This window comes from Acomys russatus, unplaced genomic scaffold, assembly GCF_903995435.1.
Source record: "Acomys russatus unplaced genomic scaffold, mAcoRus1.1, whole genome shotgun sequence".
Taxonomy (NCBI): Eukaryota; Metazoa; Chordata; class Mammalia; order Rodentia; family Muridae; genus Acomys; species Acomys russatus.
The window spans coordinates 5,261-27,950 of NW_026131491.1; the positions used below are offsets into that span (position 1 = coordinate 5,261).

A 22,690-nucleotide genomic window follows, 5' to 3' on the forward strand; every position below is an offset into this window, starting at 1 on the left:
TATCTCCAGGTAGCTAGTCTGCACCTGTCCTTACTAATTCCTCATGTTTGACGGGCATTTGCACTGCCTTAACTTTGCCAGTGTCCCATGGCACTAGAAGCCTGGAGTGACACTGCTATCCAGGTAAATGGCAGACAGTGATGATCTCCAGGCAATGCTGGGGCTACGCCAACACACACTATTTGCCTTGAACAGACGGTCTGGTTCTTGGAAGGGCTTTTGTCCCTCAGTGCTTTTCTCTGCTAGCCCTTCTCTGCCTCAGGCCACAGCCACCCTGGTTTTTGTTTCTCACATCCTGGAACTCAAGATAGATTTCGGTGAGGGCCATGCATTTATTTCTTCCTTGTTAGTTCCTGGAAGCCATTTCACGTTCATTTCTTCTGGGCTGATTTGCCACGAGGGTAGGGGCAGCTATCCCCCTTCAGCCTCTATCACCCGGGCTTTTTAAGTTTGTCAGGGGTTACCCTTGCTCACACATTATGACACTGACTCAAGCAAGGTGGAGCCTGATTAATCTCTGTGCTCAGAATACTAGCCAGCTACTTTTTCCTGATGTAAGCATCATTAATCAGCCCATTTCTTTCCCAGTTTACCTGCAACCAGTTTTGTCCTGAATAGACTGTGTAAGCCTTTCAATGCGGCTATGGCTCGTTACTTAAAGTAGAACCTCATTATCAAAAACTGCCTATTATTTTCTGCATAGTTAGGGCAGGAACAATTACTTGACTATTCAAGATTGAACGTTTTGTCTCTGGGCAGAGCCAAGATACTGGATAAGGTTAAACGCCTGAGAGTTTATCTGTGCTCCCAAGTGAGTGACAGGTCAAGGAAAAGAAAAGTGAATCGAGAGGAGGGAAAAGTGGGGACAAAAGTGGACGAGAAAAAAGAAAGCAGCTGAGGAACGTCGTTAGGAGAGGAGGAGATAGAAAGCTCGGGGAAGGATAGGCGCAAAGAGAGCGGGAAGAGAGGCTGGGAGGGCGGGCAGGAGCGCGCCGGGCGGGCTCACTGCTTCGCCAGCCGGGGGAACGTGGACGGAGCTAAAGCGTCGGCCTGCGAAGAGCCACCCCCCCGCCCGGCGCGGGATGGTCGCGTCCCGCAGCGTCAGCCAATGGGAAGCCGGGATGTTGGAGAGGCGGCGGTGAGCGGGGGCGCTCGCTGGCTGGGGTGGGAGGGGGACGGGGGCCGCCGCCATGATGCTTGTTTGCTTTCAATGAAAACGAGGGGGGCGCGGAAGAGGAGGCGTCGGCGTCGGTGGCGGCGGCGTCGACGGCGCGGAGGCGAAGGCGGCGGCGGGCGCGGCGCGGAGGGCGAGGCCGGGGCCGAGAGGGCGGCAGAGCGTAGCGGCGGCTCGTGAGGGTCCGGGCGGCCGAGGCGGGCGGCTGAGGAGGGGGAAACAAAGAGCGGCGGCGGCGGCGGCGGCGGCGCTGCAGCAGCTGGCGGGACTGGTATGGTGGTTCCACAGGGCAGACCCCGCTGCACTCACCGGGAGGAGGCGGCGGCAGCGGCGGAGGAAGGCGGCGCAGCTCGAGAGGTGAGCGCGACGGGCCGGAGCGACGTCCCCGCCGAGGCTCTGCTGCCTGCGCTCCCCCCCTCCCCCCCCCCCGGCACCCCGGGGTCGTGCCCTGGGGACCCCCGAGCGCGCGCTCGCTCGCTCGCACACAACTTAAGTAGTTTTCGGAGTGACGTCTGTCCGTCTCGCTACTTGACACACACACACAGCGCTAGCGATCCGGTCGTCCCCGGGCCGCGCCCCCGCGCGGAGGAGTCCCGGGGCTCGGCCAGGGTTGGGGGGGGATGGGGTGGGGGGAAGCGTTGATTGACGGCAGTGCGGCGGCGTACCGAGGGGCGGCGGCGTGAGCCCTGGCTTCTCGGATCCCCCCGCGCCCCCCCCCCCCCCACCCCCCGGCTCTGGTCACGCGCTCCTAGAGAGGACCTGATGTCCCGGGACTAGGAGCTAAGAACCGGAGGCAACTTTGGAGAAGTGGCAGTGTAGGGGTGGCGCACTGTGCGGCGTAGAACTTGGCGCGTCGTGGACGCACTGAGCGCTCACCTTCCCCCCCCCCAAAGTATTTTAAAGTCACTTTAAGGCAGATATTTATTGTTAGCGGATCGGATCGGATTACATGGTCATAGAAGTGATTATCAATTGTAGAGATTATTGGACCCAGGACTCGAGTACTAATTCTTCGAAGAAATTTTCCCTAGTTTAACCAAAGCGGACCTAGCCTTTTCAAAGTCAGTGGTTATTTTCTTTGGTAAACCCCGCGCTTCCGGCTTTGACTTTCTATCTTGACACGTTCTTTAGAGTCTGCTCATAAGCGACTGTAATCTTTCCTTTTAACTGTTCTGTAAATGATAACATTGTGAACGATCGTCTAGTTACTGTGTTTAAATTATCTGCTTAAATTTGAGTACAGGTAAACCTGTTTTACAGGTACATTGCCTGATTATTTCTAGGTTTAAATTCTTCTGTGCCTGTGTTTGGGATTTTAACTTTGGAGAAGAGAGAGTATGAATTGGTGACAAACAATTCGGTGTTTCCCACACTTACCTAGCGTTCTCCACCATTCCACAACAGTTCTGTAGGCTGGTCAAAAGATTGCGAAGGCATATTTTGCTTTTTGTAGTTGCTGCCAGTCTTTTGAAGTTGATGCTTTATAGAAAACATTTAGAATTAAAATTACATGGTACTAATGGTCTACGCTAATTCCCTTAGGCTGCCTGTGAGGAACTGAAACCTAGAATGACTAAAGTGACCCAGGATATTACAGTTATGAGGGTAGAGATTAGGCTTTGTGTTTGTGAAAGACAGTTGTTAAGTGTGATATAATCGTTAAGTATTTGGTTTTTGGAGAAATTTAACTGGTAGATACTATTTAAAGTGGGTCAGTGTGACCATTTCTCAGTAGAGGCACGACATGCTTGCTAACATAGACAGAAGGACATGTTCTTGTGTGACTGGAAATTTTTTCCTTGAAAGACAATCCTTGTATAATGTCAGATGTGTTGTAGTTGCTGGGAAATTTCAGGCTGTTACTTTGAACAGACTTAGAAGTTGATCAGAACCTGGTCCTGACTACAAATAAAGGCATTATAGGAATTTGCCTACTACTTTTTGTTTTGTTTTGTTTTTGGTTTTTTGGAGATAGGGTTTCTCTGTGTAACCTTGGCTGCCCTGGAACTCACTCTGTAGACCAGGCTGGCTTCAGACTCAAAGAGATAGATCCAGCTGCCTCTGTCTCCCTGAGTGCTCAGATTTAAGGTGTGGGCCATGCAGTTTAAACTAGTATTTTGGTTAATGTTTAGACGTCCCACTGTATAGGCTCTCAAAATATAATCCCTGCTAGCCTGGAACTTTCTTTGTAGTTTAGGCCAGCCTTCAACTCTGATATCCTCGTGTCTCTGGAGTGCTGAGATTAAAGGTGTGCAGCACAGTGCTTAAGTTTTTAATATAGTGCAGCCTAGAAAGATAATATAGGTAAGACGTATGGAATAAATGGCAGGATATTCCTCCGTCCTGTGTAGTGAAGGATCCATATTTTCAGCACGTTTGCAATCTTCCTACATGCAAGGTCCCCTGATTAGGGTCCTCTGGTTCAAAAGCTTGAGCTCAGATACATGTTTTGTCACTTTGAAAATGTCCACATATAATCAGCTAAAATATTTACTTAAGATTTATTTAGGTACACACACACACACACACACACACATTTTTGTTGTGGGGGAGAAAGTTCTGATTTTAATTTGTGAAACCTTTTAGCTACACTTTTTCTTAATTGTACCTGCTACTCAGGCTATGGAGGTAGCCATATTACAATGAGATGCAATTAAACACTACCCAAGTATTAATCTAGTTATATACATAACATATGACGTTTGAGTACAATGGAATGCAGTAGAGTTTAGTGATTGAATAATTAAAAAAGAAAATAATAATTATTTGAATCTAAGATGGAGGCGGATTCAGGCTGCCTTAATGTTTCTCTTCGGCCTTTACTGTTTTGTTGTCCATTTATATTTTTCTGATAAGCTCCACATTGAGGAATAGCAGTTGCTGGCCCTGAGCTAGAAGTGAGGATTCAGAGATGACCGTGCTCATTTTCCGCCTTCTCGTCCTGCATCGAGGCAGTGGGGTACATGGAGTGCTTCAAGCAACAGAAGCATGATGAAACTTAGGGAGAAGGGTGTGGTGGCAGCTTAAAAAAAAGTAACACTGAGTAGACGTTTGCCAGGTTGGAGAAAGGGATCATTCTGAACAAAGGGAACAGTGAGTGCAGTGAGGTGTCAGGTTTGGGGGTACGGCAGTGGTGCGATGTCACTGGAGCAATGGGAATGGATGGAGAACAGCTTTACAAAGGTGTGTCCAGCCTAGGTTTTGAAGGACTACGGTTTTGCTGAACTTTGTTCCCCTTTAGCAAAGGAGGGGCTACACAGTGATGTAAAGGTAACTAGGCATCAGGGGTGGGGAAGAGACTGTGCAAGTGTAAGTCAAGTCATATTTGCAGTAATACTGAGTTAGTGACTTGGATAGGATGTCTGTGACTCCTTTTGTTGTGAGCCTTGAATGGCTGAGCCACCTCTCCAGCCCCGTGACTCCTTTTGTAATGAGCTTGAAGACTGCCTGGTTGCTCTTTAGTACAGGACCATGTGAAATCAGAATGCCAGTGTTTTGTTAGAGGGCCAAAGCAGAGAAAGCCTAAGATGGTGTACATGAGATTGCAGGCTTGTGAACTTTGCTTCTAGTAGAGGGTCAGGCTAGAACTTAAGTGGAGCAGTCAACCAGTGCTCACTAGAGATCAAAGCATCAGGTTGCTTAGCAACGTTCTGATGTTTGTTAGGATATAGTAAGTATTTTGTGAAAATTTGGGGAAGACAAAAGTTTTTGTTCTAAATTCCTGGAAGTAGGATGTTAAGACTGTGAAGCCATGGAACATTTAATAAAACTGCTGCTGCAGGTTTTGTATGGAAACCACAGGACTTGGGAGGAAGTAGAACACACAAAACATTAAAAAGAACAGGGCTTCATAAGAATAGTAGCATATTTTTTCATATTAAATTGTTAAGAAGTAGATAAGTATTACAGTAACTGTGGTACTTCAGAAACTACCTGGTTTATTTGAGCTGGATATCTGCAGCGTTGCTGCTTGTAAGTTTCTCTGAGTTGCTGGAAGAGTTCCCTGAGAGCCTGGAAAGCGATGATGCCAAAGCTCCAGAGTTGAGTGGGCGTGGCCCACAGCACCGGAGGAGCTGACTTACTCCTCAGTGTGCCTGTGCCTGTCTTCTCAGTTGTTGTACAACTCGGTTCACCTTGGGCAGTTTTCTATCTTTGTCCAGTTTATTTTTCCACTAATAAAATAGCACATAAACAAGTGAGACATTTTCATGTACTCAGTATTAAGTCAGTTATGTTGGAACATTTCACATTTTTCCAGACAAGTGTTATATGGAAGAACTAATTATACTTGAACACAGTATTTGAAAATATTCAATTCAGAGTAGGTTTGCAGTGGTGCAGAGAGAAAGAAGAATAATAGACATAGCAGGTTATATGGCAATTAGAAATATATAAAGCGTTTTATATGTCCTTGGGAAGAATCTGATTTTGCCTGGGAACCTTTGAAGTGGTTACATCAGCGATCTTTGAGTTGAAGTTGGAAGATGAGTAAGCGCTGTCCGTCTGAAAAGGGTGTTCTGAGAAAACAGCAGTGCTTCCATACTTGAGTCATTCATGACTTGGACTCTGCAATATAGGATGCAAAGATGAGAGAAGTTAAGAACAACTTTGGCTGCTTTTCCTAAAATGGTAAAACATTTTCCTGTATCCAGTGGGGACCCACTGAGAGATGCTGCATGTGACATACTTAGAAAGCAAGTAGTAAAAATGGGGAGACTGAATAAAGAAGGTCAGGATTCTTGGATTAGAGAGGTCATTTAGGTCTTAATAAGAGAATAAGGACATCAGCATAGAGGGCAGAAAAGCCAGTGTACTCTGTAACAATTCTGAAAGTGCTGTAATTAAGACAGCACACATACTGCATAGCAGCTGTTTCTTATTCTCTGGGTTTTCCCTTTTTGTATGTGGAGAATAATAGTATCAAGGGCTACAATATCTTTTAAGATTTAAAATTTTTTTTTACCTATTTATTTATTCATATATTTGAAACAAAGTCTCTATGTAGCCTTGGCTGGCCTGGAATTCACTATGTAATCCAGGCTACCTCTGTTTATGGTATTAGAGGCCTGCACTACCACACTTGGCTTGAGGGTACCATTTTAATGTGTACCAAGTGTCTAATAGGCCTGAAAAGTAGTGAGTGTGCAAGAAATACTCTTATATGGTATCTCAGTGTGTGGCAGTTAGCGGCACAACTCCAATTTTGCTTTTATGACTGGATTTTTCTTTGGTGTGACTTTTGATTCTTACCCAAGGTGTCCTAGAACCAGTATTCTTGTTCCCATGGACAGTAGGAAGGTTATTTTTGTCTGGCTTCTCTGGATTTCACCTTCATGACTTGAAGCCTATGTTTTTTTTCATATACCTGATAAGATGAACTGTAGCTTCTGTGTATGTGTGAATGTGTGTGTGTGTGTGTGTGTGTGTGAGAGAGAGAGAGAGAGAGAGAGAGAGAGCGAGAGAGAACTATCATAACTTTCCCTTTTGAATTCATGTAAACATTGAGTATGATGGACTTATAAGAATATTTAAAGTATAAATAAATACACAGAGTGTTTACTGCAATAGGTAGGTTTAAACTAAGGTAAGTTAGTGAATATAGCAGTAAACCAAATTTTCAAGGTTTAGGATAGGTCAGAGCAGGAGATGGTAAATTGTGTGCGAGGGATAATTGTCCTTTTGGAATTAGATATCCAGCTTGGCATTTGAGCAAAGGGAAGGGACCATGTGGTGCCTGGGGCATTTCAGGCAGAAGCAGTATCATGTGTTAATGCATAGAGGTTTGACTGAGGTAAGTGAGCGATGGTTCAGAGGGAACAGGCAGGTTGTAAATACATATTATTCGTTATAACAATGATCCTGGATTTCTTCTGTTCTTTCATGTAGAGCTAGTTTTCCATATCTGCAGACTCAACAAACCGTGGACTGAAAATTACAAAAACGCTTATACGTGTATTGAACATGTACAGATTGTTTTCTTGCTTTACTCCTCAAATGAGGTATTGTAGCAACCGTATAACACTTACCTTGTATTAGGTATTAGAAATCATGTGGAGATGGTTTAAACCATAAGATATGTTGTGATCTTTCATGTAAGGCACATCCTGAACTTACTGTATTCATTTGGGTTCCTGTAGCCGGCTGGAATGGATCCCTGTCAGATACCTTGGAACAACTAAATTTTGACACTTTGTCTCAGGTGAGACAAGTGAGAGTCAAGTAAAATCTAGTTTGGGGGCAGTCACCAAAGATGATTCTAGAATGGATGAGGAGGAGGAGTAGAACAAAGAAATACATCTGAGACTGTGCACATTACCTAGATAAGAGCTGATGGGGTTAAAGCAGAGGTGATGAGAAATTTGTGTTAGGATTGGAGTCTGAAATACTCATTTTGGCTTGGAAAAATTGGGCAAACATCCTAGGAGGAAAAACAAGTTTGGAGCCCAATAGGCTAATTGCTTTTTAGTAAGGTCCTTTTGGTATTCTCTTCCCTCACTACTTTCCCTGTTCCTTTTACACAACTTCAGTAGTTGGCTCTGAGGCACTGTCATGCATAGTGTGTGTGCATCGGCTACAGTGGCGTTCTCAAGAGCTATCCCGAAGATTGAGGCTAGGCAGGGAGCTGTGCAGAGAGGTGGCAGGGTGTAGTTTGATTTCTACCAGTGCACTAAGAGTGTCACCGAGGACAGCTGCCTGAGGTTTCTTTTCTGTGAAGTATGTGGTGGAAACCTGCCTAGAAAAAAGAGAGAAAAAATGTCGTACCTTTTTCCCCCAAGGCAGGTCTCCAGTTCCTGATCCTCCTGCCTCTGCCTCTGAAGTGCTGGGAACACAGGCTTTCAGCACTGCATAGGACAGCAATGACTGAGAGTCAGGGCGATTTAGGTTTAGAGGGAGAGTGGAAATGCATAACTGAATAGAGGCTGTAGAGAGCCAACCGATTCTCTTTATACTAGATTCACGCCACCTTAATTTATAGTATACAGCTAGTATGTGTTAAAACAACGTAAACATTTTTTCTTTTTATGTATTCCACTCATTTGGTACATTCCAATACAGCTTTCCCTCCCTCCACTCCTCCAAGCCCCCCTCGTGCCCCCCCCCCACATACACATACACTGCTCCTCCGATTCCCTTCAGAAAAGAGCAGGCCTCCCAGGGATGTCAACTAAACACGGTATAACAAGGTGCAGTAAGACTAGGCACAGAACTTGATACAAGGCAACCAGGAGGAGGAACATGGTCCCAAGAGCAGGTGGAGTCGGAGTCGCCCCCACTCCCACCGTAAGGAGGCCTACAAAACCCAAACTAAATAATCACAACTAAGCCTTCCTATTTGATTCTGTGGGTGCTGTCCTCAGCCCCTCTGGCTCCTATAATTCTTCCTTCTCTTCTTGGGGTTCCCCGAGCTCCACCTAATGTTTGGGTGTGGGTCTTTGCATCTCTTTCCATCAACTGCCAGTGGAAGCCTCTGTAGACAGTTGGGCTAGGTTTCTGGCAGCCGTGGCCTGGGGACAAGGTAATTATTTTAAGGCCTATGGTAGGCCTGCGATAATTTTAATACAAAATTCCAGATTATTCCCATTTTAAAAAACAGTATTTGCAGGCTGGAGAGAGATGGCTCAGAGGTTAAGAGCACTATCTGCTCTTCCAAAGGTCCTGAGTTCAATTCCTAGCAACCACATGGTGGCTCACAACCATCCACAATGAGATCTAGTGCCCTCTCCTGGTGTGCATGCAGGCAAAACACTATATACTTAACAAATTAAAAAGAAAATCTTTTAAAAAACAAACAAAAAAAATAGTATTTGCCAAATTCTTGTGTTAAAATTTCAGTGTGTCTTGGAAGAAACAATATAGCAAGTTAGTTTTCATTTTTACCTAAAAATTTCCTATTGTATCTATGAATGAGTTGTCTGTCATTTGTATTATTTTCCAAAATAAATTAACTTGGGTTGTAGGAGGCATTATGGCTTTAGAGTAGTGGCTTGGTGCACTACTCTAAATATGCAATAATGAAAAATAGGAAGGTTTAAAAAAATGTACAGTTGGAATTTCCTTTACTTCTATTTTACACTATCACCATTTTTGGCTGGGTATGTAGTTCAGTGGTATAGTGCTTGTGTAGCATGCACAAGCCCCTAGCTTCCACCCAGCACTGTCAACCTTCTATCCCATAAAAATCACTATTTTCCTACTTCTTCCATTGAAAATGGCTTAGGACTCAATTTTTGTTCATCTGTTTTGAAGTTTGCAGACTTTTATTGAGTTCCTACTATAAGGTAAAAGAAAATAATGAGCTATATGTAGTACATTTGGTATAGGATTACTCTAGTCTCTTATGAAGCTATTAATTTCAGAATGGTTTTTGGAAAATCAGTAAGTCTAAGTCTGTTCATTCTGGTGCACTTCTTTAATCATAGCGTGTGGGAGGCAGAGGTAGGCAAATGTCTTGAGTTTGAGGCCAGCCTTGTTTACAGAGTGAGTCCAGGACAGCCAAGGCTACACCCAGAAACCCTGTCTTGAACAACCACTACCACCAACCACCCTTCCCCCAGTAAAAAGGAAAGAAAGAAAAGAAAGTAGGGATTCTGAATGATAAACTATGGAGTTTGAATTTGTTTTCTAAGATATAGAGATTTAGATTTTTCTGTTGTTTTTTGTTTTTTTTTTCTTTTATTCAGTGCAAAAGATGGAACCTACTGCTTTGTATGTGCTAAGTAGGTGTTCTACCACAGAGCTACATCCCCATTCCAACAGATGAGAAAAAGGCGCAGAGAGGGTCAGGTAGATCCTTAGTTTAATGCTGACATTGGATCAGAAGTTGGTTAAACTCTGTCGTTTTAGCATCAGAAGTGTAATCAGATAGAACTCAGCTTTAGGAAGAATAATTTGAGAGTGGTATAAAGGTCTGTTAATCCAAAAAGTGTGCATATCATCTTGAAGAAATAAAGAAGTAAAAAGAAAGGGCTAGAATATGATTACATTGCTATAACAGTTTTGTTTTCCTCTATAGGTTAAAGCTTTCTGATTTATTTTAAATTCCTAATGCCTGACAAAGTGCTTAACATACTAAAAGATTCAACAAATATTTTATGAATGAATGATTGTATAAAGAAGTCTCCCTTAAGAAAACATAGTTTTTCTATTGTGTTGACATTGAAACCCCCATTAGGTTTTGCTTTTTAACACTGAAAGATACCCTAGATTCATGTTGTATATTTCTTGTACCGTACTTACAGCTGCCTGTCCTACAAAGAACTTTGTGTTGTTGGTAGCTTATTTTCTGGTTTCAGTTGTCTGTAGTCTTTTCCAAAAATAGTAAGTGGAAAACTTTTAAGAAATAAGCCGGGTGGCGGTGCACACCGTTAATCCCTTCCATCACTCATAATGCAGAGGCAGGCAAATCTCTGAGTTCAAGACCAGCCTGTATGAGCTAGTTAGTTCCAGGAAGTCAAGACTGCATAACAGAAACCCTATCTTGAAAATCAAACAAACTACAACCAAAAAATTACAGAAATAAGTATAAACTCACAAGTTTTAGATCAAAAGCCATTTCATGATGAATACTTGTGCTATCCCATACCCAGGAAATGTGGATGCCTTCATCCAGTCTGTCTGTACTGTACATACTATCTGCCCATTAATCATTTGGTCTGCCATATTAGATGGACTGTTGGATGAACTGTAATGGTGCTGCAGTCGCTAGTGTTCAAGAAATGCTTGTTTACTCAGTGTCTCCAAGGCACACGAGTACTGATACTAGCAATTCAGTGGATACGCCACAGAGCAGTTGAAGTGGCTTATCTAGAGCACAGCAGGCTCCCGCGCGGTGGTGGAGTACATTCTAAGGGTCTCAGTGGGCGCATGAAACTTTAGTAGTACCAGTCCTGTATGTATTGTATGCCCACTCACTCACATAAACACATTGATTGTGTTTCATTTCTAAATTAAGCATACTAGAGAGATTAATAATAGTTGAACTGCAAAGCTAGCAGGAGTTTTTCCTTTAAGTTGAGAACTTTTATATTTTAAGTCAAAGGAAACACTTTACATTCTTTGTTCTCTAAATTGTGAACATCATTATTCTTGTATCTGGGGATGTGAGGAAAGAAAATAAATTACTTAAACACAGGCACTATGATACTGTGACAGCACATCTAAACAATTACTAAGTGACTAGTGGGCAGCCAGGGTGGACATACTGCATGAAGGTGTGACTCCCTGAAGCCCACATGGTAGGAGAGATGTCTTCTGTGAGTTTCCTTCTGTCCTCCACATGCATGAACATGTGTACCTGCACATACACATGGATGAATTTAAAAGATTAACCGAGATTGGATTCATGCAGTGTATACTGACTGAGTTGTAGTTACTCATGTGCTGATCAGATTTTCTTGTTTGGCCAGTGGAACCCTTTTTAAGCTAATAGCTATATTTTCTTCAGCTATCACCTTTATTAGCTCCAGGATTTAATCAACTGTATCCTGGAACTAAAAGTAGCCATTTCTACATGGAACTCTTAGTGCTTTTTCTTAGCAAATCATATTTAGTGATCCTAATATGGGTGTCTGCTTTTTAACAAAATGATACTTTTATTTATTTGATTCTTCAGTATGTGTAAATGTGTTTTTAAAAATTTATTTGTTTATTTATGGTATATGAGTGCTTTTTCTGCAGAAGAGCACATCAGATCACATTATAGATAGATGGCTGTGAGCCACCATGTGGTTGCTGGGAATTGAACTCAGGACCTCTGGAAGAGCAGACGGTGCTCTTAACCTCTGAGCCATCTCTACAGCCCCATAAATGTGTTTTTATTTCCTCAGGTGATGGGATGATATGAGAGTCATACCTAAGCTTTTCAAATACATGGTTTGAGCTGAGCCTAGAGCATTTCTATCTCTGTTGTAACTATCCCTAGGCCTAGAATGTTTCATCCCCTGAGACTTACTGCTGAGTAAACTCACCTTTTCTGGTTCTTTCTAAACTCTGGATGGATGGTTTAACTCAGCTGTTCCAGCACAAACTCTTCCAAGCTGACTGATTCAAACTGACTTCTATCTGCTTACCGAATTACTTGGAGAAACTGCCTCAACTGCACTGAACTGTATTGTACCGAACTGTACTGTGTCTCTCTCTTTGCCTCTCTCTTGCCTAAAGGTTGGGTATATCCTATCTGAGTCATTCTGTCAAATCTTTCTTTGATTCTTCACTTTGTCCCTCAATTAGATGTCATTGCTTGGGATTAAAGGTGTATACTAAAAGCCGGTCTGTATCCCCCCAGAGGGATTAAAGATGCATGTCTGCATTCTAGCCAGATCACACAGACCTAGAAGGTCTTTGGATGTGAGCCCTTGCCAGAGCAGCCATGTTGCTGGATTAAAATTCCTCTACAAGTATGTGCTGATTGGTTTCTTTTCTTGATTTATTTAACAGGCATGCCCAAAGAAAAATACGAGCCCCCTGACCCTCGGAGGATGTACACAATTATGTCCTCTGAGGAAGCAGCAAATGGAAAGAAATCACATTGGGCAGAGCTTGAAATAAGTGGTAAGACATCTTAGCATGAATTTTATGTTATAGAGACTAAAGATATGTTGGAAAATTAAGTTTTCTAATACTAATATATATAAATAAAAGCAACAGTTGTATTTTACAAATGCTAATTTCTCTTTGAAGCAGGAAGTGCCAGTGAAAAGAAATGGCTTGAGTCAGGATTGAACTCCCATTGCTGCCCTGTTACTTGTCCTTGTGCATGCCGTGCTCTTCCTCTTCCTGGTGCACCATGGATAGGGACAGGGCTGGAGTTTAGGCCTTCTCCTGGCAAGATCAATTGGTTGTGTAAAAACAGTCTCGTTAAAGTCTTTTAATGATGAGACAGTTTTGAAGAGATGATTTAGCCTACATTTCTTTCATTCCTTTTTTTTTGTTTTGGCTTTTTGAGACAAGTTTATCTATGTTCTATCCAGGGCTGTCCTGGAACTCAGAGATCTGCCTGCCTCTGCCTCCCGAGTGCTGGGATTAAAGATGTGCACCACCATGCCCAGCTAGCATAAGTTTCTTTTTTTTCTTTTCTTTCTTTCTTTCTTTTTTTTTTTTTTTTTGAGACAAGTTTCTCTGTGTAGCCTTGGCTGTCCTGGAATTCTCATTGTAGACCAGGCTGGCCTCGAACTCACAGAGATCACTTGCCCCTGCCTCCGCCTCCCAAGTACTGGGATTAAAGGTGTGTGCCACCACGCCTGGCTAGCATAGGCTTCTTAAAGACAGTATATTTAAAAGTTCTATAGGAAGCTGGAGAGATGGCTTTGTGGTTAAGAGTACATTGCTGCTTTTCCAGAAGACCCCAGTTTGGTTCCCAGTACTCATATCAGGCTATATTGCCAGTCCTTCCTTGTAGTTTTTAATTGTGTTTATTTAAGCATTGTAGAGTAGCTCCTCCACTTTCGCTATTTAGTATCTATTTTTATTACAGGTTCCCCTCCAAATTTTCTTTTCCTTGCAGTTTATGTGTTGACAATCCAACACTTTGTTTTCCCAGTCTGAATCTTTTAGATTGTGCATACTCAGAATGCGTCTTTGGTATTTTCTGCAAATGGACAGCTGAGTCCAGAGTCTAGATCAGAGCTGAGGTTTAAGCTTTTGGACAGGATTTAAGGTGTGTCTCCTAGGTGATTTCTTGCAGATGATACAGTGCCTTTTCTTTAGGAGCAGTGTAAGACCAGAAAGCTTTTTCCTATCGCTGTTTTATTGGCCAACGCCATTAATTCTTTGAAGGGTGTAGTATAGATTTTTTCTATAATTTTTTTCATTAGCTGAGATACATTTATAAAGAGACATTCTTTCATTTATTTTATTGCCTGATTGCCTTAGTGCTTTTATTACTGTGAAGAGACATAATGACCATGGCAACATTCAATTGAGGCTGGCTTAGAGTCCAGAGGGTTAATCCATTATAATCACGCAGGAAGCATGGGAGCACAAAGGCAGACAGCAGGCAGACATGGTGCTGGAGAAGGAGCTGAAGAGTTTGCATCCAGATCAGCAGACAGCAGGAAGAGAGAGAGACACTTGGCCTGGCTTGGGCCTTGAAAATCTCAAAGCTCTAGTGACATACTTATTCCACCAAGGCCATTTCCTAATGCTATTCCCTGAACATTCAAATATGGGTGTATATTGGGGGGGGGGATTCATTCTTATTCAAACCACCACACTGGTGTATAGATTGTAAAGAAAAACTGTGCGTATTTGTCTTTTTGTATGTCTGCACCAGAGGTTGACACTGGATGTCTACCTAAATTGATCTGTGCCTTATTTTTTAAAGATTTATTTATTTATTTATGTATATGGGTACTTTTGTCTGCATGTACTTTTGCACACCAGAAGAGGTCATCAGACAGTTGTGAGTTGCCATGTGGGTGCTGGGAATTGAACTTAGGATCTTCAGAAGATCAGTGAGTGCTCTTAACCACTGAGCCACATTATTGTTGTTGTTATTGAGACAGAGTTTCTCTGTGTAACAGCTCTAGCTGTCCTGGAGCTCGCTCCATTGACCAGCATGACCTTGAACTCACAGTGATCTGTCTGCCTCTGCCTCCTGAGTGCTGGGATTAAATGCGTGCACCACCACTGTCCCGGCATATTTTTAAAAAGATTTATTTATTATATAGTATTCTACCTGCGTGTACACTGCACGTCAGAAGAGGGCTCCAGATCTCATTATAGATGGTTGTGAGCCACCATGTGGTTGCTGGGAATTGAACTCAGGACCTTTGGAAGAGTGCCCAGTGCTCTTAACCATCTCTCTAGCTCTTCCACCTTATTTTTGAGGCCTGGTCTTTTACTGCAAGCAGTTTGGCTTTGCCGGCAGAATTAAATAAACAATCTGAAGTTCCTATACCCCTGTGACTGATTTCTCTCATTGTTAACATCTTACACCAGTGATAACATTTATTACAGTTAGAAAGTAAGTTGACATATCATTCAAAGCCTGTAATTTATTTTAGGGTTCCCTCTGATGTTCTGCATAATTATATAGAGAAGCAGTTCTCAACCTGTGGGTTATAGCCCCTTTGGATTCGCATATCAGATATTTACACTACGATTCATAACAATAACAAAATTACAGTTATGAATTAGCAGTGAAATAATTTTATGATTGGGGTCACCACAACATGAGGACTTGTATTAAAGGGTCACTGACGATTGAAGAACCACTGATAATAGAGGCATGGGTCCGCCCGCCATTATAGTATCATACAGAATAGTTTTCCTACCCCCAGAATTCTGTTTCAGATGGTCATTTTTCCATGCCTGGTAACTGATGTCTCTATTGTATTCATACTTTTGCTTTTTCAGGAAGGTGGAATAATTGGAATCATACAATATGTATCCTTTTCAGATTTGCTACTTTTACTGAATCATGTGCTTTAGAGACTCCTTCTGTGTAGCCCTACACTGTCTGGAAGTACCATCATCTCTTGCTTACATCCTGAAGAACATCTTGGGGTCTTCCAGGTTTTGGCATTTTTGCATATTGCTTCTCCAACATCTGCCTATAGGCTTTACTAAGGTCCAAGAAAGCATGATTGTTGCTTATATGCTAAGATTATTTTTGCTTTTTATCAGAAACTGCTCGAGTATTTCCTAAAGTGCTGTGCACTGTCTTCACCAGAGTGAACAAGAATTCTTGTTTTGCAGCCTCCTTAGGATTTAGTGTCTGCAGTGCTTTTGAGTTTTCCATTGTGATAGTGTATTGTCGCCATCTCCTATTACATTTGAAGGGGTTTTGTTGTTGTTTTGTGTTGTTTGCTGAGATAGGATTTCTCTTGTGTAGCCTTGGCTATCCTGGGAACTCTCTGTAGACCAGGCTGCCCTTGAACTTAGATCTGCCTGCCTCCTGTGTCCTTAGTGCTAGGATGAAAGGCATGTGCCACCACCTTGCTTTTTGGCATTTTGCTATTTCTTTTTCAGTTTTTCTCCCCCGCCCCCAAGGGTTTCTTTGTGTAGCCTTGGCTATCCTGGACTTGCTTTTGTAGAGCAAGTTGGCTTGGAGCTCACAGAGATCCACCTGCCACTGCCTCTCTAGCTAGGATTAGAGGCGCGTGCCATCATGCCCATCGGTCGGTCACTTCGCAGTTTCTTAATGGCGTATGGTGTTGAGTATCTTCCCATAGGCTTGTCACTGGTTTTGATAAAGTATCTGTTCAGATCTTCTGTTTTAATAGGTTCTTTTGCTCTGTTGTTGAGCTTTTAAGAGATCTCTGTGTGTATAAATAACAGCTCTGTTGTGACTTAAATGTGAAGTGTCCCTCTCTAGGTTCCGTGTTTGAATACTTTGTCTCTAGCTGGTGGTGGAAGAGTTGTATGGGCTTTAGGAAGTGGGTCTTGCTGGAGGACATGAGTCATTGGGGAAGGGCCTTGAGGAGCTTTATATTTACTCTGATTCCATTTTGTGTTCATTTTGTTTACCTGAATGTTGGTGCTGTGCTGGCTTCTTGGTTTTGCCACCATACCCTTTCTCCCTGTTACTGTCTTTCGTTCTGTGCTGGAATGTTCCTAGAAGAGTGGTTCTCAACCTGTGGTAAACCTCTATCTCCAAAAATATTTACATTACGACTTATAATAGTAGAAAAGTTACAGTTGTGAAATAGCAATGAAAATAATTTTATGGTTGGTTACCACAACTTTAGGAAGGGTCGCAGCATTAGGAAGGTTGAGAACCACTGCACTAGAACAGTGAGCCAGAACAAACCTGTTCTTCCCTTAAATGGCTTTGTCAGTAACAAGAGGACAGTCAGGACACTAGTGAGAAGGTTGGGACAGTGATAGGAGCTGACTTTATTTCCACTTCTCACTGACACCATGTGCTGCCTAGTGTCCATCATCTGAAAATCGCCCTTTTTAATGTTTTGTATGTTCCTTCTTTTTTTTATTCCTTCCTGAATCTCTTGGAGGTTTTGTTCTATTTCTTGCTTTCTTACGGTTTTCAGGCCTTCAATTTTTTATTGATTTTTGGAAATGGTAATTCCATGGCCTTCTTTTCCTTAATTTACTGTGTATTTTTTTTTAGCTAATTATGGAAGGAGGGTGGCTTTATCTAGTCAGGGATTGATCTGACTGGAGCCAGATTTCACTGGTTGTGAGCTGCTCGCCTGCTGTTGCCTGCCTTCATCATTTCTAGCTCCCAACCAGAATCTTGGTGGGTTAACAGGATTCTTCCTCAGGGTTTCAGAGCTCCTCTTTTATCTTGAATATATTTAAGACACTTGGATTTCTTTGGCCTCAGCATCTGCTTTCAGCTTACTCTTAGCTGTTGCTTGTGATTGTGGGACAGATACTCCGGAAAGTACCCCTTCACCCCGTCTCGCTCCCAGCGTTCCCTACTCTCCAGGTCATCTGCCACATCTTCTCTTCCTTTGTTCTCCAGTGCAACAGTTGGCCAACAACGATGTTGAACAATCAGCTGCTTTAAAATTATTATTATTAGTTTTTTTTTCATATAATACATTTAAATCATACAATCATACTCACCCCATCCCCAACTCCTCCTTTGCTGTCCAACTTCATTCTCCTCTCTCTCTCTCTCTCTCTCTCTCTCTCAACAAAACCCACATGGAGTTCAGTTTGTATTGATCACTTACTCCTGAATGTGAGGCTTGTCCTGGGGTGTGGACCATGTGTTACTTCATTGGAGAACACTGACTTCCCTCACTCAACAGGACTTACTGCTTACCACCAGCATTCTCTTTATAGGTATCTGATATTGGATATGTAAAAAAAGAAGTTCTGTCTGAAGATGCCAAATTTTAGATGGGAGCAGTACCATGATTACCTGGGCTCTACAGTTGTATTTGTTCCAGGCCTTTGAGCTACCACTGTAGGGCAGGAGGAAGTGTACAACCAGAACTATACACAGGAAGCTTCTGGGAGATTCAGGCTCGGGTCTGAACTTATTAGCACCTATGAAAGATTTTTGAAGCAGGTACCTTGCCTTGTAGGCCACACATTAGTTTTATATGTGATATTCTGTAGCATTTGAGTTTATTGAGAAAACTGTATCAGATTTGCTTTTCTGTGGAGAATAAGAAACCATGACTAACATTCTGAATCAAAAGCTTTTACAATTTTAAAAAAGAGAATATAACGTGAAGCTCTTTTGATAATTATTAAGAATAACTTGAGAATCATCAGCTTATGAGCTTCTGCTCTGTTTAGTGCCTGTTTTTCCAGATGTCATGAGTGGGCCAGGCTCACCATCCTGTGAGAGGAAGAAAGTCTGAGTAGTGACAATAGATGCTTACTAGAAATTATTTATGTGCCATTCATTGAATCATTCTTTGAATTTTATGAATGGATGGGTAAATGATTCAATATAAGATTTTCAGAATTTTACAAAATGTAGGAGGAGTCCTGACAACGTAGTGATGAACCTGTAATAATTATAGAACACAAATGCTTGGAGTGTTATCTTTAAGAAGGTTTTACTAGCCTGGCAGGATTAAGGAAAGCATCTTAGACTAGCTGAATACTGAGATGGTGATACAAGCCAAATAGAACTGAGATTGAGAGCAGTTTAGGAAGGGGATATCACACACATGCACGCACGCACACACATACACACACTTTTTTCTTTTTTAAGATTTACTTATTTGTATATATACAGTGTTCTGCCTGCATATATGCTTGCATGACAGAAGAGGGCTCCAGATCTCATTATAGATGGTTGTGAGTTACCATGTGGTTGCTGAGAATTGAACTCAGGACCTTTGGAAGAGCAGACAGTGCTCTTAACTCTGAGCCATCTCTCCAGTCGCCCAAAAAATATTTTTTAAAGGTACACAGCCAAAGTCTGTTTTCATTCCACTTCTTCTCATGTTTCTCTGTGTCCTCTGACATTGCTTTGTGCAAACACATAGACATTTATGTTATTCCATGCCTCTTTTGATATAAAATGATGTTCTCCCTCCCCGCTTACTGTTTTTTCACTTACCATTGTATTTTGAAGAGATTTTCCCCCATGTTTTTCTTTAAAGTTTGTTTAACACAACACGATATCCAGCTTCATGAGGTGGCTGACCTTGTCCATCACCAAAGCCATCTCTAAATTGGAATTCAATTACTGAGCCAACCCAGCCTCAGCTTTATGGTTGCTGTAGACTTCACCTATCTTCACTTACTTATTCTTGAGATTTGAGCATTCCTAATCTGAAGTACTTGAGACCTAAAATTTAGTGTCCATGTTTTAAAATTTCAGAGTTTAGGGCATTTCAGATTATCAGATTAGGAATTTCCCTGATAATGTTGTATGCCAGTAATTTCTAATCTGAAAATCTCAGAAATAGAGATGCATAGTGTATATATCTGGTAAATTTCCATCTGGTACTACTGTCCTTACACTACCTAAAGAGTTTAGAACTACTGTTAGTGAATTCTTTCAGCTTCCCTCTTCCAAAAAAGTAAATTACCTTCATGTGAAAAATTTGTCCTGAGTTGTAGGTCTTTCCCCTATTACATTGTTTATAACTAGATATTTACTGACATTTTATCTTTGATCTATATGAAATATAATTTCCCCCATTTTATATTTTTCCTCTTATTATTTAAGCCATTTGATTATTGTGTGCCTTTATATGGTTTTCTTTTTCTGCTTTTTTATGGAATTTTCTTTTTGTTGTTAAAAGTAATTATTTTTGTCTGGTTAGAGAAATCTTGATAATTAGGTTTCACATTATCAATGGCGTTTTATTGTCCATAGTGATGGGCTCCGTGAATACATTTTTATTCCTGTTTACTCTCCTGCCTACCTTTTCTTCTTCCCAACTTCCTGCTAGGTTCTATGTTTGGAATCGCTGGTCTTTTCTGGGTTTGTGGGACAGTTACCTCTCATTGCTGTGTTAAATACCTGACTGAGTCACCCGGAAGGAAGGAAGGAAGGAAGGAAGGAAGGAAAGGAAGGAAGGAAGGAAGGGTTTGTTTTGGCTCTCAGTTTCAAGAACTACAGTGTATCATGATAGATGGGAGCATATAGTGCCAGGAGCAGGAGGCAGATGGGTACAGTTCTTGCACAGGCTCTGAGTGCCAGTGCTTAGCCCCTTTGTTCCTTTTTATCTAGTCTGAGACCTTGAATAGAGTGGTACCACCCCTTCCCGTCTCAACTAACCGAGTCTAAGGTAATCCTTCAGAGACAAGTTGACAGACGTGTTTCCATAGTGATTCTATCAAATTGATAGTCTAGATTAACCGTCACACTGGCTTATAGTTTTCTTTGCATAACGAGCATTTTTTTGGTCTCCTTTTCTCTTTCTTACCACAGCTTGAAATACAATTCATGCGTCATATAATTCATCAACCTTGTGTAGTTATGTATTTCTGCATGTTACCTCAGTTTGAGAACATTTGCATTATTTCCTGAGAGGAACTCTGTACTTACTAGCATTCATTTTTCCATTTCCCTCAACATCCCTTCAGCCACTATTACTCTTCCCTCTTGGTGGGTTTGTACTGTTCTGGACATTTCATGTGTGAGCATTCATGTGATATGTGATCACCAGCTCTTTCACATAACGAGCATTTCAAGGTTGATCCTTGTTCAGCACATGTTTGCATTGCATATATTATTCTATGGTAAAGAACATGCCACCTTTAATTTATCCATTCATCAAGCCATAGACATCTAGATCATTTCCAGTTGAGTTTTTTTAGTGTTCTTTTTAGGTTTTCGAGATAGGGTTTCTCTGTGTAACCCAGACTGTGTAGACCAGGCTGGCCTCAGACTCACAGAGATCCACCTGCCTCTGCCTCCTGAGTGCTGGGATTAAAGGATTTGCCTCCTGAGTGTTGGCCAGTTTTGAGACTTAAGATATTCTTCTGTGGACCTGTATTTTGATTTCTGTTGTGTATACACCTAAGAATTAAGTGCTTGTCATATATTCTGTATTGAACTTTTAAGAAAATTTTTTTTTTTTTTTTTTAAGGCAGGGTTTCTCTGTTAGCCTTGGCTGTCCTGGGCTCACTTGTAGACCAGGTTAGCCTCAAACTCACAGCGATCCCCCTGCCTCTGCCTCCCAAGTGCTGGAATTAAAGACGTGCACCACCACCCCAGCTCTGTATTGAATTTATAAGGAAGTGCTACGCTGATGAACTGCCTGAGCTAGCTGAATGTAAGGCTGGTGATTCTCTTCCTGTCGCAGTGTATCGATCCAGGTGTGCTTGAAGTAGTTCCCTGTTGTGGTTTGGGTGGGCCACGTTTCCATTTCCCTCATGGATAATGATACTAAGTATCTTTTCATGTGGTTGTTGGCCTTATGTGTATCTTTGGAGAAATAGTTTTCTACTTGTATTTTCTTTGAGTGTTTTGAGATGGGATCTCACTACCAAGCCCTGGGTAGCTTGGAATTTATTGTAAAGCCTAAGTTGTATCAGACTTGCCGTCCTTTTGTCTCCACCTCCCAAGTGCTGTAGATAATAAAGCCTACTCCAATGTACTCAGTTCTTCTCCTTATTTTATTTTTTAAATTGTAGCACACATGTATATTAATTTGTATGTGAATGCAGGTACACAAGTGTTGCTGTGCTTATTTAGAAGGACAGCCTTGTGTTGGTACTCAACCATTCACCTGGTTTAAGACAAGGGTTCTTTGTTTCTTTGCCATGTCTGCCAGGTCTACAGGTTTCTAAGAGCTTCTAGGGGTTCTGTTGTCTCTGCCCCCTGTCTCCCTGAGAGCTTAGGGATTATACACACTCACACTGTCTGGGTTTTAATGTAATTTCTGGGAACTAGAACTCAGGCCCTCATACTTGCCTGCTAAGTGCTTTTACCCATTGAGCCAGGCCTCCAGCTTTTCTGAGTTTTAAAAGTATAAATGGCCTAGTAATTTTTTGATGTACAAATAGTTTTCTTTTCTATGGATTTGTCTTTTACTTTCTAATGCTGTTCTTTAAATCACAAAAGATCCGCCCCTCCTCCCCAGGTTTCTCTGTGTAGCACTGGCTGTCCTGGAGCTCTCTCTGGGCCTGGCTGGCCTTGAACTCACAAAGATCTGCCTATCTCAGCCTCTGCCTCCTGAGTACTAGGATTAAAGGCATGGGCCGCCACTCTCTGCCCAGCTTAAAAGATTTTAATTTTAATGAAGTGCAATTTATTTTTTTTTGGCTTGTACTTTTGAATTTTGTTTATGGTATGAAGTAAAGGTCCAGGATTTTTTTTTTACTTTCTAATTTTTTTGTGTATGATATTGCATCTGTGTGTGTCTGGGTACCACATGCTGCCTATGCCCAAGGAGTCTAGAAAAGGGCATCAGAATTCTGGGACTGGAGCTTTTGATGGTTCTGAGCTGCTTTTTGGGTGGTGGGAACTTAACTCTGATCCTTTGGAAGAGCAGCCAGTATTCCTAGCCCCTGAGCTACCATGGCAGCACCCATCTTCCTTCTTTGATATATGACTGTCCACTTGTGTCTTTCTGTTACGTTTACATTTTTTCCTGCCTCCTGCATTTCTATTTGGAGACTCCAGTTACA

At 42.0% G+C, this 22,690-nt stretch overlaps 1 protein-coding gene across 1 annotated transcript in view; it reads left to right on the plus strand.

Annotated features, from left to right (window-relative positions):
• The first annotated feature begins 1,343 nt into the window (after positions 1–1,343).
• The window catches only part of LOC127186236 (CCR4-NOT transcription complex subunit 6-like), a 35,258-nt gene continuing 13,911 nt past the window's right edge, over positions 1,344–22,690 (plus strand). The window contains 2 exon segments of the mRNA XM_051142680.1: positions 1,344–1,531; positions 12,611–12,724. Of these exon segments, the coding sequence (XP_050998637.1) occupies positions 12,613–12,724 (112 nt within the window). The 5' untranslated portion in view covers positions 1,344–1,531; positions 12,611–12,612.